This window comes from Falco biarmicus, chromosome 3 (assembly GCF_023638135.1).
Source record: "Falco biarmicus isolate bFalBia1 chromosome 3, bFalBia1.pri, whole genome shotgun sequence".
Lineage (NCBI taxonomy): Eukaryota > Metazoa > Chordata > Aves > Falconiformes > Falconidae > Falco > Falco biarmicus.
In genome coordinates, this window is record NC_079290.1 from 46,456,159 (window position 1) to 46,474,225 (window position 18,067).

General features: G+C 43.8%; 1 protein-coding gene across 1 annotated transcript; it reads right to left on the bottom strand.

Moving 5' to 3' along the window:
* Positions 1-690: 690 nt before the first annotated feature.
* SDCBP (syndecan binding protein) lies at positions 691-17,845 on the bottom strand. The gene is made up of 9 exons (XM_056332396.1): positions 17,709-17,845; positions 13,118-13,183; positions 10,136-10,214; positions 6,349-6,458; positions 5,871-6,029; positions 4,274-4,449; positions 2,871-3,042; positions 2,216-2,307; positions 691-1,407 (listed from the first exon to the last, which is right to left on the bottom strand). Exons 2-9 carry the CDS (start codon positions 13,166-13,168, stop codon positions 1,353-1,355), a joined length of 894 nt encoding a protein of 297 aa, XP_056188371.1. The 5' UTR covers positions 13,169-13,183; positions 17,709-17,845; the 3' UTR covers positions 691-1,352.
* Positions 17,846-18,067: the final 222 nt, after the last annotated feature.

Below are 18,067 nucleotides of genomic sequence, written 5' to 3' on the forward strand. Positions count from 1 at the left end.
AGAGGAAAAAAAAAAAAAAAAGGTGATGTAGAGGCAATCACTTACCGCATCCCACCAGCGGACTGATGCCCAGTCTCCAAGCAACAACTACTTTGAAAAGACTCCCCCCAGATTATTGCTGAGCATGGTGTCAAGCCACATGGCATTTCTCTTTCTTTGGTCAGTTTGGGTCGGCAGTCCCAGCTATGTTTCCTCTCAGCCTTTTGGTCACCCCCAGTCTACCCCCCGGGGGCAGGGGACAGAGCAAGAAGCAGAAGAGGCCCTGACACCATGCAAGCACTGCTCAGCAGTGGCAAACACATGGCTGTTATCAACACTGGTTTAGTCACAAGTCTCAAATACAGCACATACCCACTGCTACAAAGAAAGTTAGCTCCATCCCAACCAGACCCAGTACACCCAGTCAGCTGCAAACAGTTTTAAAATAAAGTTGCATCTATACAATCAGTACATCTTGTAGAAGAGCTAGGCTGCCATGCCATGTGTTAAGCTGAAGGTATGAGAAGAGTTACACAGATCTTGTTTAAATTATCCCAGATCTACCCTTTTAAAACATTTCAGCGTTGTAGGCAGCAAGCTTATTTAGAAGACTACTTTAAATTGTATTTCCTATCATGTCTTTGTTGTTGGCTGAAACTGGCCTCAACAAGCCTGTCTTAGCTCATCTTAAGTATGCACACACAGAGGATCTAAAGTTTCAGTCATTTATTTGGTTACTTCTGAATCCTTAAGAACATGGTTAAGGCAAGAGATAAGCATTTTAGTTACAATTTGTATAACAAGTAATAAAAAGATATGAGTATCTGTACACTACTTTTATTTAATACGCTTACTGAATGATGCCTTTAGCTATATTCAGCTTAACTGGCATTCCTGTGTAAACAGTATTTACTAGAACAAAAAATTAACTAGTACTAGCCATACTTCTAATACACTATTTCAGATCTACTCTTGCGAACAGAAAGCAGTAAAAATACTCATTCGTCTTAGACATACAAAGCGCAGCATTGTCCTAGGTAACAACATGGGACTTCGCAAGTGATATCTGGTTCCTTTAGTTGCAATGGCTTATAGTAGTAGTAAACCAAAAGACCTATGAAAAGAAGTCATAACAAGTGGAATTTCACATTTGTCAAGCATATAAGGCTACAAGTTTTACAGTTTGTGAATAAACAAGATATGTTGAACTGTAACATTCCCAGCCATTATAGATGCAAATGCTTGATGCAGCATATCTTCTCTTAGCCTCCAGAAAGGCTCGTGTGCAGAAGAAAAAAAATCACTGAGTATAATAGCCCAAGTTTAGTGGAATTATCATTATATATATGTACACACACATACATGATGCAAGTTTAGACTTCAGGAACGGAGTGATCCATCAGGCTCTTCATAATGCTAGTTGCCATCCTAAAGAAAAGGAAAAGGCATTCAGTTTTGTAAGACAACTGCAGAAGACCACTAAAGCTTCTGATCACTGTCCCTCTGTCATTGCCAGCCCTTCAATACTACTTCAAAGTTGGCCTTTTATTCCACTATTTTTGACAAATATGTTGCTACAGAGAGCTGCACCAAACTGCACACACAGAAGGGAAGCCCACGATACTCAATGTTTTTATTAGTAACAGAGTTGTGTTACAACCATCTTTCAGGATGTGGGCATGTGTGCAAGCAGAGTAGCACCACAAGTGAGAGAAAGAGGGCAGGGGGAAGACTCAATTATACCTAAAGCATTATTAATTTCTAGCAGCTTCAAAAACATTTTTGAAGGAGAGATTTAGATGTAGAAAGCCACTGCTGCCAAAGGATTAGAAAAAACCCTCCATCCTGCCAAGAGTCACGTGTAGGTCACCCGAGTTAGTTGCGCTAGAAGCAGTGTTTTAGTTACAAGGTAACAAATATTTGTGTTACTTAAGTACTTGAAAGTTCTCAGAAACTCAAGTCTTATTCAAATTACATTTAGAAAAGGCATTTTCAAGAGAAGGCAAACAAGCATTACTAACACATGACTAGTTTAAAACCAACCAAAACACACCAGTTTGAATAAAACATCAGATGAAGCAAATTTTCAGATTCCTCCCACCCCCTCTCCAGTCTTCATGTTAAGTTTCTAATTAAGTCTTAGCATGAGTACATTTTATTTAACCTACAGAAAAACAGTCACTGTCAACTTGATTATAATTAACACCACGGCTTCTTTGCTTTGTTTATTACCTACCTCTTTATTATATACTCATAAATACTGGAAGGCATGACAGTAATGGTCACTACATTTCCAGCTGTTGCCAAGATGTCTGCAATCTGGGGGTCCTGTTATTAAACAACAAGTCATATGAGCAACATTACTTGAGCTGACTAATAAAGCAGCTGTTCGAGAGCTTTTTCTAGACATTTCATGCAGCTTAAAGAGACCCACAACTCCTTGCGTGGAGTATTTAACCTTCAGGGCAAATCACTGAACCTGCAATACCACTTCATAGATGTTTGCTTATCACATTATCACTAGTACAAACTGCCTAGAGAAGGGATACAGACACTATACACAGAATTCCTACTAGAGTTTGACACAGGCTGGCAGGAAGAGAAGCCTATTCTTTGTTTTGCCAGCAAAGTCAGATTAAAGATAAAAACTGAGGGTCAGCCTAGCCAGGTAGGGGCAGAGAGGAAGAGAATGTGTTGCCCTGCCTACAGATACAGAACTGCAAAGAAGCCTCAAAATACACATTTCTCTCCAAGCAAGTTGTTACCTTTCATGAGTGACTGATTTTATGAACATCAAACAATATATTACAATCCATTGCCATCTCCAAGACAGTTACTATACACACACAAACTCACAGCTGCCCACACCCACCATATGCTGCTTATCTCACCTTCAATCCAATCACATTCTGGCCATTAATTTCACAGATGTTGTGCTCTGTAAGAAGTCCATTTCTTGCAGCAGAACTGTCTTTCACTATGGAGGTTATTTTTCCATTCTTGAATATGAAACCAACATGCCCTGTGCTGTCCTTATGCATAGTAATGATTCGTTCAAAAGGCCTAGAAGACATTTAAAATGCAAAACCATTCTTTCAGTCTACTAAGCCACAGAAAGAACCACACAGTATTTCAGCATCCTTGACTTACAAAAGGTAATTGTACTCTAAAAGACTTACACATCAACTACAACAAAAAGTAGTTGGGTTTAACTTGATTTTGTTAGTATTGCGATATTAATATATACTTGTTTATAAACCTTATATGTTTTCCCTGTTCTACAGGCATTTCACCATCTGGATTAATAGTAACACAAAAATCGCATACAACATCAACCCACCCACTCCCACACACAAACATCCACCAAAAATTAAGCGTTCTCTACAAATGTTACAAAGTAGATAAAATAGCACAGGCAGTTTTAACAGTTATAGGCAGACCACAGGATTCTGGAGTACAAGGCTTCCCCAACATTTCTACTGCTTTACAGACCATAAACATTTAAGTTGTGCCTTAAAAAAAAGGCTAGTAAATCCAGGAAGAGGGTGAGGAGTTGGGCACAGGACTGGTAGACAGAGCAGGGAATCTACTGCTTGCAGTAGTTTGATTCAATACATGGGTAGAAGTAGCTGCACCAATGGAAGCAGCATTCCCTCCACCGAGTCAAACTTGGTTCTTAAAAATGAACATTGAAAAAGCTTCAGGACATGTACCTAGTCATACCATCCATTTTCTCATAACCTAAGACTTCTGTTGAATCTGACCTATTATTACTACATACAAATAGCTACGAGCTCATTATTTAAATATCTGTATTGTTCAAGCATACTTCTAGCAAAACTAACATTAATCCACACGTAAGGAACAGTTCACAAGAAAAGTATCATGCTAAATAAAAATGCAAATGTATTCATTAACATAGCAAGTATTTTGCTACCATCTTTCATTGCTTTTTCAGTTAGTATAAGCAACAGTCAATTTGTGTCTGAAAAAAAAAGCACAGAACTCTTGAATTCAGAGTTTTAAGTTTGATTTGTGCTATCACTCACTAGTTTACCTTGGAAAATGCAAGTATCCCGTGCACACTCCGGGCACGATGAGGTATAACAAATTAATAACCATTTTGACTGTTCCCCACAAAAGGGATCATTTCTGAGTATCTTTACTGTTGAAGTACATGGACAAACAGATTCTATTATGCCCACAGTCCTGCTCAAGCAAGGGGAGACCTAATCCCCACAGAGTTACTACTCCGAGATGGACAATGACAGTCCACATCTGCAGTTGGCTTTACCTGTCCCGAATGATCATCGAAATCCTTTCTCCAGAAGCTTGTTTCAGAACTTTATGTGCTTTATCAGAACTCCATCCTGCACAGTTTTCACCATTGATCTGCAGAACTTGGTCTCCAAACCGCAGACCGGCAAGGGATGCTGGAGAGTTTGCCTGAACTAACTGGACAAATATACCCTACAAAAGAGGATAAAAAGGGGGTTAAAAAAAAAAAAAAGGAGGAAGTTCTTCCCTAAAGATGAAGACCAGTGACATAACACACAGCCCTTTAAGCTTTTCCATTCTCTATGTAATACAAACCAAAAAGACAGAAGAATTTGCTAACTATATCACCTTAAGAGGTGTTTTTGAAATTTCAGCCTGTTTATAGATGTCTTTAAGAGACTGACAGATAATTAATGCTAGAATAAAATTCAGAAGTGGGCAAGTTGTTCTGGCTAGATCTCTAAACATTAAAAAAAAGACAAACATTAAAGCCTTACTCAAAGGGGTAAATATTATTCTGCTTTAACAAGAAATCTGAACTGGATCAAAACAGACCAGTTGTAAACTTGCATATCTCCTTCTACATTTAACTAACAATTCCTTTGTCAGACATTAAGTCTATATATTGCTGGAGAATAAATCAGCAATGCTAGGAACTCTGTTCCAGATTTTTCCTTCTTTCACAACCCCATTTGTTTTCAACTTTTTTTTTAATCAGTTATGACTTGCTAGCACCTCTAAAAAACCCAAGGTGTTAAAAAACTATTTCTAGTCAAAGTACCCCTGAAAACCAAGTAAAGCATATCAAGGCAAACTGTAGATAATACCTTTGAGCTGGAGGTGTCACAAACAAAACAAGAAAAACATCTACTCTAAGAAAACATCAGCATTTCTTGCGTTACGAGAACTACAAAAAGCATTATAACCTTATATGAAACCTTGAGTACATTTTTTTCTTAAACAATCAAATTAAATAGCCTTCCCGAGGGGAGAAAAATAAACACTCAAAGTAGCATTTTCCATGTTGAGAATCAAACAACACTGAAACAGAGAAGCTTCTAAGCAGATTTAAGGATCTCCTTGCACCTATGTTCATGTTGAAGGAAATTTGAAAAGCAGCCTACTCTGAAATTACTCTTTACATATAGGTGAGATGACACCCACCCTTATCCTTACTTTCTCACCAGCAACACACTGCAAGAATCTATAAGAGGAACTACTTTAAGCCATGGGCAGTTCTCTGCATACTGCTGAGCTTTAAGTACCGCTCAGTGTTTCCACAGAGACAAGAAGTCTTGAACTGCTAACAAGTATCACAGCAGTTCTGCAAGGACAATTTCATGCTGTGAAGTGGGGGAAAAAAAACCCCAACCAAACTTACAAGGATTTTTCAGATGTTACAAAACACACGGAAGTTAAATTGTCACTGTAAATTCAGATCCTAGTCCAGATAGCTGGAAATCTAGGTACTGATCTAACGAAGGATTTTAGAATCCCAATAAAGGATAAGCAAGCATTATATAGAAGACAATTTTGTGACCATACACTAACTTCACTACTAGTTTAATCCAGCATTAATATCTGTATAAGCAAAAGCAAGCTCCTATACTTACATTGTCAACAGACTTAAGGCGAAGTCCAATTTTGCCATCTTGGTCTTTACATAAAATTGCTTCACGGATGCCTTGCTTTATTTCCGCTCTGCGAATTCCAATATCATTTCCAGTCACTGGAGCTACCATGTAATTAGTAGAAGGTCGTGTTACCAGTTGCTGATTAAAACAAAATAACCAGACAACAGTTTCAACTTTTTTAAAGTAGGTATATGTCAGTTTATATGAAGTGATATTTAAAAAAACCCACACAAATTAATTCACAACACCTGCTTCTCTTCACTCTCTCCCCTACCCCAACACTGGAAATATAGTGCTTGGTTTAAGGCCAGATTAAAATAGGTATTGTTAGTCAAAATAATTCATTTATCAGTCAAGTATGGTACTCAAAACAAATAAATAGTAATCTACTCTCTAGAATGCTAGATATACATTTAGTCTTTATACTTTTGCCGAAACATGCTTGACTGGTACTTACACCCTGTGGCTGAGCAGCTGCTGCCACCGGTAAGTTTCTCTGCACCTCTTCCTCGTTGAGGCTCAGGCCCATATACTGAGACAGTTCTGGATACAGTCTGGGGTATAAGCCTATAGGAGAAAAACAAAACAAAAAAACTCCATCAGTACAGTTGTTGGTTTAACAGAACGAGCAGTTACTGCTTTCACATGTATAATTACTTCAACAGATCTTGTGCTTTTGTAACGCATTAATTTGAAAATTACAATGGAAGACACACTTGGAGCAGGGCTGTTATTCTAGTCCAGTTTAGCTGAGTAACCAGCAGCACTTCTGAGATGAAGAGCTTACAGAGAACGTTCAGTTACTCCATTCATCCTTTAGGGCACAAACATTAGACACATGGTGCTAAATTCCAAAACCAACACTGTGCTGCCCTCCATAAAGACACACCCTTGCTCCAAAGCTTTTGGGCAATTAGTGGGGAACTACTCCCCCTCCCACCCCCAAACCAGGTATGCTGGAGAATGCACACAGACGCAAAGCCACCTTCCAGCAAGTGCAAGACAGCACTCTCAAAAGACGGCCATGCCAAGGACATTCCAGATCCCAGGCATGGCAGTTTCTGCAGAAGACAGCTTCCCGGCTGTAAGGTCCACAGCACGGTCTGCTGTATCAGTCATCATAAAGTAGCTGTCATTTCCTCATAGCTTTGAAGTGGTTTTAGACACGCTTCTGAACAAGACAAAACAAACACGGCCCCTAATGCCCAGCAGAAGATTCCTCTACACCAGAAAGGAGTGGGAGGAAAGGAAGTTAAACTGACAGACTTGTCAGACCTCGAGTCAAACCACTCTGGAAATAAGCTTGATACTGCTCTTGACATTCCACAGATTAACTGGTGCTACTAACAAGTGGCAGCTAGAAGAACTCTTCTGAGAGTCCACCTGCTGTTCTCACTGAATTGGTGGGGACAGAACAGGCTACTTGAAAATCGAGGTGGTGCAAGGGCCGGCCAGCCGTGGAAGCAAGCAGGCTCCACAGTTTGTTTATGGGTACATATATAAAACTATTAAGTATAAAGCTATTATAAGAATCTACATTTGACCAGAACGGAAAGTAACTTTTCTGGGACAGAACAAAGGTCATTGCAAGGTGAATTCCAGTATAAACTAGGGACTTTTTTGCTCCTTAATACTTTCAGTGGTCATGTTTGCACACTGCTTCACATGAGAGCTGTCTGATCTTATTTCAGGATTTATCTATCAGCTTGTAGTTTTACCAATACTGGTTAACAAGCTTTCAATGAATATTCTTTCTACTTTTCCTTGTGTTTTAAAGCCCCTAGGATTATATACAATTAACGCTGCACAAGACTTCTGCAGCTACTCCATTTTTCTCTTCTGTTCTTCATCAAAGACCACAACACAAGATGCATCTTTGCTCGCTGTATTACATTCTCATTCAAAACTGAGACCTCCAAATAGCAGAACACATCCAAAAGCTCTTGATGTTGTATATTCTCCTGCCTCTCCCAGAACAGAAGGGTTCTTGGTGGGTTTGGCACATCCTATAGATGGTGTAGGCCTCCCTTCATTTGGGATATACCAAATTATTAACCACTCTTTAGCTACGCACAGGTCTTGAGCAATTAGTGCACAAGTCGGTATCAAAATTCTGTCATTTGGCCGGCAGACACAAAAACTTCTGGAAAATTCAAACTCTGGACACCAGAAAGAACGCTGCCAAGAAGGGAGTGCTGAAGCTAACTCAAAACTGGTCTGGTGAAGTTAAGCCAGGTAAGTATCTATTCCAGAAGGGATCTACAAGAGGCAGCGCTCTGGTCAGCTATACAAACCCCTGCCTTAAAAGTCATCTTAAAAACACCAGCACCCACAGGAGAACAGGGGACAAAGTTACATCCACCAAGCTTTACAATCTGATCCACCAGCATTGTTGACAGCTGTTCCAGCACTGCTGCTGGTCACACTGGTTAGAGGCTGTAGGCTTTTTAGACCAAGTATAACTCACTAACCCAGAGTTCTGACCTCAAACATACTTGTGCACCTTCATGGATGTACATGTCTGTGGGAGAAAAGGAGGAGAAGGAGGTACAAATCACAGATTAGTCAGGTTTGGAAGGGACCTCTGGAGATCATCTACTCCAGCCCCTGCTAAAGCAGGTTCACCCAAAGCAGGTTGCACGGGAGCGCATCCAGGTGGGTTTTGAATGTCTCCAGGGAAGGAGACTCCACAGCCTCTCTGGGCAGCCTGTGCCAGGGCTCTGTCACCCTCAAGGAAAGAAGTTCTTCCTCATATTCAGCAGGAACTGCTTTCATTTCAGTTTGTGCCCATTTCCCCTTGACCTGCCACTGGTCACTACTGAAAAGAGCATGGCCCCGTCCTTCTGACGCTTGCCCTTGAGATATTTCTAGGCATCAATAAGGACCCCTCTCGGTCTTCTTCTCTTCTCCAGGCTAAACATGCCCAGCCCTCTCAGCCTTTCCTCACAAGGGACATGCTGCAGTCCCCTCACCACCTTCATATCCCTCCACTGGAACCTCTCCAGTAGCTCCCTGTCTCTCTTGAACTGGGGAGCCCAGTGCTGGACACAGCACTCCACATGTGGCCTCACCAGGGCAGAGCAGAGGATCACCTCCCTCGACCTGCTGGCCACATTCTTCCTGATGCACCCCAGGATCCCACTGGCCTCCTTGGCCACCAGGGCACACTGCTGGCTCATGGCCAGCTTGCTGTCCCCCAGGGCTCCCAGGTCATTCAGCATTAGATCTCACCTAATGCTTTATCTTGATAAAGCTTTATGTTGATAACATGGTATGAAGCTTTATGTTGATAACATGGTAAGATTAAGTTCCACCTTCCTGGTGTGATAAACGCAGTCATGATTCATGTCAAAAATAGAATGTACTGTGATAAGTGCAATTGTTGTACCCTGTGTAAATCTGGGACCTGTATCGCAGTTGTGGCGAGTGGGCACGTGTGGTTCTCCTTTAAGACAACGTGATGGCTTCCCCTTCCCCTGAGGCAATCGCTGCTTGGAAAAGCCCGACAAGGGAGATAAGGAAAACGACAGCCAAAGGAGACAAAGACCTTGAGATTTGAAAAAAGCGCACCAAAGGAGAGCCAGTAGGAGGAGAAGGCGTACCCTGACAACCCAATGGGGAAAGAGCGGGACGGGATGAACATCCGGCAAGAAGAGATTGGTCAGGATCCGGGGAGAAAAGACGCTGCTTTTAGGACTCAGGTGTGCCTGTGGTGGAAGTAATTGAGTTCTCCGCGCACCCAGCGCTGTTTTTGCTTATTGTTTCTCAACGTAAATTGATTGAACCCAAAATAAAATTGTTTTAATTGTTATCGTTTATAACTGGGCTCTTCTCTGTTGAAAGAGATTTGTGTTTGTGCTTAAGCAACCTCATACAGAGAAGAAAGACAGTCTCATGCTGCCCTCTAAAGCTTACAAATATACATGTGATAAATAAGGAAAACTAAGTGTTTGAGTCAGAGTTTAAAAGAGCTCAAATGGTACCAACAGCAAACCTTGTTACATTAGGCTTACTTGGAAAAGGAAAGAGTTAGTGTTTGCCACAACTTCCTTTTATAAGCAAACACTGTTTTCTGACTCCTATAACCCTTCACCAAGGTGGGTGCTGGCATTTCCAAGAAGGCACAGTCTCACCTTTCGTAAATAGGGTTACATATATATAGGTATTTTTGACTGTACTGTTAACTTTAGTATTTCATAACTGCATTCCACAACATTGGGATACTATACAGCACATGAGCTTACCTCCATCGTGAGGAATAGGAGCAGACGCTTCAGACAAGATTGCTGGATTAGCTGGATTTGAAGAAAAGGCTGTCTGGGCCTAAAAGCAAAGACACTCACATAAGTTATCTTGCACAAGAAAAAAAAAGTCTATTACATCTTTATTACCCAGGCCAAAGACTAAGTGTGTTTTTTTCCTGTACACACTAGTTACTATTCATCTTGAAGTTCTGAAGTCACATGTTTTTCTTTGAAATAAATAACTTCAATACAATATGCTGTAGTAGTATCAAAGTACTTCAGTAGATCAACTTGCATCTCCCTCAGAGACAAGGCTACAGTAATAACGCAGAAAGGCTTTTCCGTCAACCTGTTCTGTTTTTGTCATCAAGGAAGTTAGAGAGCCTTAAGACACATTAAACTTGGCTGACAAAGCTTTATAACTTTAAGTTTCAAGGTATGAACTTTGGTAGAGTGTTTTGCAATTACTTTTTCCAGCTGGATAGCAGCTGTTTTACCTCTTTGTCATTTACAGACATTCTTCATGAGTTCTACAACGGTCCCTTAAATGTTGCAAGTTCCACAAAACCCAACACTACTAGATTAATACCTTCTGAAAGAAATGGAACTTATCAAATTATTTTTTTTTTTTACAGAAGTTGCCACTACAGCAAACACACTAAGCTTAATTTCTGTATTGCTTACTGACTCACAAATATAAGAGAATGTATTTAATAAATACAATATAAGTTAAAAATAAAGCCAACTTCCTTCCTTCCTTCTCAACACCTCAGCTACTAATGTTTGGCCTTGTGTAATCGTATCAGTGAAAAACTGCCTTAGAAAGGCCTGTTAAGTGCGATGGAAACAGCTATACCAATAGCTCTCCTGAGGTTGAACGTCAAAGGTGAGGGTGGGGGTGAAATTGGTAAATGCATAGTGAAACCTGACACTGAACAGGACACACAAATCATCTAACACAATGTGACAGTCAAATTACTTAACATTTTTAAGGAAATCACGCTTAAAATAGAAGACCTCATAGTCCTGTACTCTCCAGGAAGTTGTTTTTAGAAAAATGTTTCAGAGCAAGAATGACTCATCATTTATCAGTACCAGATGTATTTAGAAGAACAGCCTTCAATTGAAATGTTAGACAAGAAGAACAGGTTAGAATATTTAATGTAACAAGTATGTTGTTTTAAACAGCAGTCATTTTAATCTCACACATTTGTGTTGGATACAGGCTTCATCTTTCAGTACGCTGCCTCCTTTTCTCCTAATACTGCTCTCCGACACATATTTTAAGAAACAGCATTTTTGTAATGTACCTTTTGGGAGAGGCAAATAATTTAGCCTTTGCTACGTGCTGTGGCCAGCAGGTTGAGGGAGGTGATTCTCCCCGTCTGCTCAGCTCTTCAGGAAAGACATGGACCTGTTGGAGCAGGTCCAGAGGAGGGCCACAAAAATGATTACAGGGACAGAACACCTCTCCTGTGAAGACAGCCTGAGAAGGTTGGGGTTGCTTAGCCCAGAGAAGGCCTCAGGGAAACTTTATAGTGGTCTTTCAGTACTTAAAGGGGCTTGTAAGAAAGATGGAGACAGACTTCTTAGCAGGTCCCACTGCAACAGAACAAGGGTTTTCAACTAAAAGAGGGTGGCAAAACACTGGAACAGGTTGCCCAGAGAGATGGTAGATGCCCCATCCCAGGAAACCATCAAGATCAGCTGGGTCAGATTGCTCAGAGCCCTGTCCAACCTGAAGATGTTAGTGCTTATTGCAGGGGGTTTGGAGTAGATGACCTTTAAAGATCCCTTCTGATCTGAACCATTCCATGGTTCTATGAAAAATATCAGTGAAAGTGGAATGGCATACTTGTTACAATTAACAATTGTAATAAATGTAATAGATTAACTCTAGCAGTTGGTCACTAAGAGGCCAAAGGAGCATATTCTTGGCTCCAGGGTACTTTTATTCCCCCCCCCCCAGTTCAGGATTACCTGATTGTAGATGAAGGACTTTGATAAGATAAAAGGGGTGGGGTGGGCAGACAACGATGAGAAATCCCAACACAACACCCACAACTTCAAGAGGCACACCCCACACACAGAAACACAGGTGAGGCTGAGGCACTCCACTTTGGGACAGCTCAGGAGAGTTAATAAGCTGTTCTGTGCAGTTTGCTTAGTTGCTTCCCAGTGAGAAGGACAAGGACAGCAGTAGCAGCTACATTAAAATGCAGTATAACTCATTGCTACTGTTTGAACTGGCAGGCAATACAGTTTAAGTTTAGGAAATAAGAACGGGAGCTAGGTAAAAAGCTGAAGGAATCAAGGAAACTCCTTGTAAAATACATTCATATCAAATTTCTCATGGAATTTTTATCCATTAATGTTTTTCATTGTTTTGTTGCACAGGTATTTTTTTCAGCCTCATCCTGTCTCATAATAAAGCTACCAATATTCTTATACATAAACTGTTTTAAACAAATGTGAGCATCTTGGAAATATTAAAAGAACTGGTCACTACCATGAAATAGCAAGAGGACAAGTTGTGATGCCAGATGATACTAAGAGAGCCCAGTGTTCTTTTGTTGTGCCCAACTGACCATGACAGTTTTCTGACACAGGTTTGAACACCAGGAGTGAGATAGCAGATCTATTAGTGCAGTCAACACCTATTCATCACATCAGAGCTGAAGTATGAGAAAAGACTGACCGCATTTGTCTATTTAAGACAAAGTACCTATACTTCAAAAAAACTAGACATTCCAACATAAAGACAAATTACTATTAATGAATACATAAAACAATAAATATACCCAACAGTGGTAAAATAAGCATTAATCATATTTAACATCACAGGTTTTTTATCTTTTCCCTTTTAGAGTGTGATGGTAAAACGAACTCTCACCTACAACAAAAGTCTCCCCTTCCCTGGATTAAATATCACAAGATATATATTATTGTCATCAAAACTCATCTTATTAGAGCCCATCGTACCTGAATAACTTTGTCAACCTTCAGATCTTCCAGGGAAGGATAGAGAGACATTTTGATGCAGTCTCACTGGGTATGGGGAGGCAAACAAACAACAGGGTTAGCAGTTAGAGATATTTACTTAGTATTACAATTTTAAGAAAAAGCAAGGAGGCATAGAGTGTTAAATAAGTGATCTGTGACCTGCAAGTCTTAGTACTACAGATACCCGGCACAGCACAAATTCCATTAAGACTACCCATTTAAACCATTATCAGCAATAGCCTTTGTGTAATAGGCTTTACCTAATAAACTTAGCGTTGTCAAAGTTTAAGTCTCAATGGTAAGAAAGCCTATACAGAGAAAACAGTTTCACATGATGCACTGCAAAGACAGACTTTAGGAGGCCAGGATGCAATGATGATGCAGGTTAAGAGGAAAAAATCTAACCATCTCCTCCTAGTGTCCTCCTCCCAACTGGGACAGTATTTTATATACAACTGCAGAAGCTTTCACCCTGTTATCTAAAGGATCTAAACACCTTCATCAGTTCTGATATTCTAATGTCCTCATTTTGTCTATGACAGTTAATTTTCTTCTTAGTAGCTGGTGCAGTGCTGCGCTTTGGATTTGGTGTAAGAGTAATTTTGATAACATACTGATGTTTTCAGTTATTGCCAAGTAGTGTTTATACCAAGTCGTGTTTATACCAAGTCAAGGACTTTCCAATTTCTCATGCCCTGCCAGTGAGAGAGGGGCACTAGAAGTTGGGAGGGGACACAGCCAGGACAGCTGACCCAAACTAGCCAAAGGGATATTCCATACCATATGACATCATGCTCAGTATACGAACTGCGGGGAAAGCTGGCCAGGGGCTGCCGCTCAGGAAGTGGATGGGCATCGGTCAGCAAGTTGTGAGCAATTGTATCGCAAATTACTTGTTTTGTATATTGCAATTCTTTTATTATCATTGTTTTCTTCCTTTTCTGTCCCATTAAACTATCTTTATCTCAACCCATGAGGGGTTTTTTTTCCCCACTTTTACTCTTCCAGTTCTCTCCCCTACACTGCAGGGTGGCAGGGGAGGGGGGGCGGGGAGCGGCTGTGTGATGCTTAGTTGCCTGCTGGGGTTAAACCATGACATTAATTAATAAGCCACTGAAAAGAACTGCCTTCCATGCCCATCTGTAGCACATTAATTGCACCAAGAGACCATAAACCAGCAAGATTCAGTCAGTAGTGAGTTTCAAAACACAGAGGCTCCAGGCTGGCTCTCATGTGATGTTGGGAGAGCCCTGTAACAACTTATCAGGAAGTAATACAACAAAAGGAAACCAAGGAGGGGGGAAGGGAGCAAAACCAGAAAAAAAAAAAAAGACAACCCACACCACATTTCACATGATCCTCTAAGGCGGAGCTGGAAGTTCGCCTGGTGCTAGGGCTGAGCACCTGAGGCTTCAGGAAACCCCATTTTTCCAGAGCTCACTCACATTCTTACCTAGGTCAGCTGAACTCTTCAAAACCATAATAAAATATTTCACATCAACATATGGGAACATTTTCGGGGGGGGGGGGGGGGGGGGGGGGCGGGACAAGACAACAGAAAGAGAAGACAACAAGATTGATACAGCTTTGCAAGTTACAGAAGGCCCTTAGTGAGGCAGCTCTATTAAAATCTTCCAGTTTGGGGATTCATTTACTCATCCAAACAATAGAGGTCCTTATTAGTGTAGCAATTCCGCAAAAATTCCAGATTAAAAGTGACCACTGCACAAATCCTTGAGCTACTGCTTCTGTATGTGCAGATACCAAGTGATTTAAAAAAAAAATGTCTAATGTGATATTGCAGTAACACAACAGACATCTTTGTATTACACTAAACTCATCAACAGCTTTTCTACTTGTTCAGCAGAGCGCTCAACAGCTCCAGTATCATATCAAGCTACAAATAAAACTTCAAAAAGCATGCCCTAAATTGAGACCTAAACTGTGAACGTGCAGCCAGTTATGTTGTAACAATTAATTGCCACTGACATTTTTGACTAATTGTTGTAACTAAACCAAACATGGTTGAAGCCTAGAAGCTTTATAAATTAAACATACATACTTAAACCCAGTTTAAAGCTCCATTTTAATCCAGTACTGACCTGAAACAGTCTGGTGCTCTTGCTCATCCAAAACAGGTAATAGCAAATGCAAGCTGGAGTCCAGCAAAGCTCAGGTAAGTGGTGCCCAGATGCTGCATTCTGCTGCTAACAGCGGTCAAGTCAGACACAGCATCAGACTCACCATCTAATTCTACACTACAGCTGCCCTAGTAGATTCAGGTGCCGGTCCAAGCACTGGTACATGTTTGAAGTCAGCCCACCCCCAGCAGCATGCAGGCAGGAAAAGGACAGTGTGTCCCCAAAGGAATCACCCTGTTGTAGGGCAACAAGGGGCACAAGGGCAGCCTTTTGCAGACTGTGATCTCCGACATCCGCACAGTAGCAGAGCACAGCACAGGGTCTGCTGCATCCCTTGTCCCAGTGACACTTCCACGCCGCAAACCCCAGCATGTTTATTCCTCAGCCAGCTTCAGTTCTTCTCCACAGACCAATCTCAGTCTGTACACAATTACTGGTGGTGACATTTGTCATCAACAGGCAACCTCAACCTTCCTCTAATTTATAAAGAGAGGCACAGTGCTTTTGGTAGAAAGATACAAGCAAAGCTAAGTATATACATTCATTCTTGGATCACAGACAACACTGCAACAGCTTATCCTGCCATTTTACAACCCCCAGCCACAGGCTCACAAACCCAAGCATTCACCATGGTACCAAGGAGCCACCAGGCTAGCTCCCTCCTTGTAATCTTACTAGTTATTGGTTTTGGTTTTCCAACTAACCAGCCAGAATAACTGTCACCCGGTAACTGCATTCAGTGAGCTCATAGCTTTCTATATGGTATTTGCAATTTCTGCACAGGCAGTTGTAACACGAATACCCCTTGCCAGGTAAGGCCAGACCCACAAAAATACTGTATCTAGTTTAAAATATGATTATTTTTTTTAACAATTGTCACTGTCAGGGACCAGTAATTGCAGGAAGAACTTCCCCACAACTTCTGTGCAGCATTATTCACAGCATAAGCAGGAGTTCCAGCAGGCACTGTAGTGGCTTGAGGCACTGGGCAGTAGCTACCACAAAACAGGAGTCACTATAACCTCCTTTTCTCTGTTAAAGGCCTATAGTGACATCAGAATCATTTTCCCTGATCATTTCCATATTCCTGCATCTTGCGAGGGACGCAAGCGCTTAGGAAAGCAGAAGTAAAACCCAAAGGAAGAGTGTGGAGCAGGAGAGATGGCCTAAGAACTCCCCCCACTTCTCAGTGCCCCCGGCTGGAACGCCTGGCTGCCGCTGCCGGCCAGCTCGTCCCACCCAGCAGATCCTGCTCGCCCAGGGCAGCGCCAGGCCCCGGCCCGGGCTGGGGGGGCCGGCAGGAAGCCCTGCGGGGGGGAGCGATCCCGAACCGCCCTCGGCGGCACAGCCGGGAGGAGCCGGGCTGCCGGGCACGCTGCCCGGGTCAAAGCGCGGAGCTGGACACGGCACAGGGCCCCGCCGAGCCCCCGCGCCGGCCGTCTCTGGAAGCACCCGCCGTCAGTACTGGGGGAGGGGGAAGAAACCAAACCAGAACAAACCCCACCACCCACAGGTGTTTTCTGCCAGTGGCCCGTGGAGACATTACGGCAGCCCACAACGCCAGTACTGAAACACTGGATTCCACTTCCAGACGTCAGGCACTTCGGAACCCCAAAATTCACCTCTGAAGCAGATCCGGGGCAAAACCTCCTGAAGGTCAGGCTGAGACATCAGGAACTGAGCAACCGTTTCGCAAGACGAGCCCTCCACTAACGTAACTCAGCGTGTCCCTTCTGACACACCCCCAATTAGCCTCTGAGCGACTGCTCTCGTTACACATTTAGCTCTGAAAGCTGCTACCTCCATTTCAGACCCGAAGCGCGGCCCGCTTACCCGAAAAGGCCGGTCGCATCCACTCCACCCCCCGCAATATTTAGCCTGTCTGAAAAGAAGTTATTACAAACGTCCCGGCCTCCTCACAGGCGCTGCCCGAGAAGCACGGCCCTCACGCAACGGCCCCGGGGGCTGACCGGGGTCGGACGACACCCCCAAGCCCACGACCGCCGGAGGACGCGGACACACTGGCGTTCGCTCGCCCGCCGCTCTCCCCGGCCGCGGACGGAGAGGCCCCTCGGGGAGGCAGCGCCCCTCGCCCGGCAGCGGCCGCCCCCGGGAAGCCGCCCCCTCCCGCAGGAGCCCGTCACGGCTCCCCGGCGGAGCGGGGACAAACGCTGCCCCCGCCAGCGGCACAGTGAAGCCAGCCCGGCACCGGCCTCCCCGGCACGCCCCCTCCCCGCTCCGCCATGCCCGGCCGCCGTGCTTGCAGCCCGGCCGCCCCCCCTCCCCGCCGCGCCGCCCCCCCTCCCCTCCCCTCCCCTCCCCGCCGCGCCGCCTCGCCGCCGAGGCCTGGCCGCCGCCCCAGGCCCGCGCACAAAGGGACACGGGGCACCGGGCCCCGCCAGCCGGCCGGCCGCGGCCTCTTCCTGTACCTTCGTCCGAGGCGGCGGCTGCCGTTCCTCAGGGCCCTTCAGCACAGAAAGGGGCAGCGGCGGCTCCCGTGGGTCCCGGCAGCGCCGCTATGAGGGGAGCGGGGGCGGAACTGGCGCGGCCCCGCGCATGCTCCGCCGCCGGCGGGAGGGGGCCGGGCCCGGCGGGCGGGGAAGGTGGCGCCGCGGGGCGGGGGTCGGGGCCGGCGGCGGAGCGGCGAGGGGCCGGGGGGTGGCGGCCCGGCTCCGTTAGACACGGCCCCCGCTCCCACCGCGGCCGGCAACGCTCCCCACCGGCTGCTTGCTTTACCTAGGCGGCGGCTCGCCGCTGGCATTCTTCATTTTTTACTGCCTTTGCACTG

Excerpts from the sequence above, each read along its gene's own strand:
- SDCBP (XM_056332396.1), bottom strand. The coding sequence starts at position 13,168 with ATGTCTCTCTATCCTTCCCTGGAAGATCTGAAGGTTGACAAAGTTATT. Across the intron at positions 10,215-13,117 it reads AGGTTGACAAAGTTATTCAG|GCCCAGACAGCCTTTTCTTC; the intron begins GTACGATGGGCT and ends CTTTGCTTTTAG. Across the intron at positions 6,030-6,348 it reads CAGCTGCTCAGCCACAGGGT|CAACTGGTAACACGACCTTC; the intron begins GTAAGTACCAGT and ends TGTTTTAATCAG.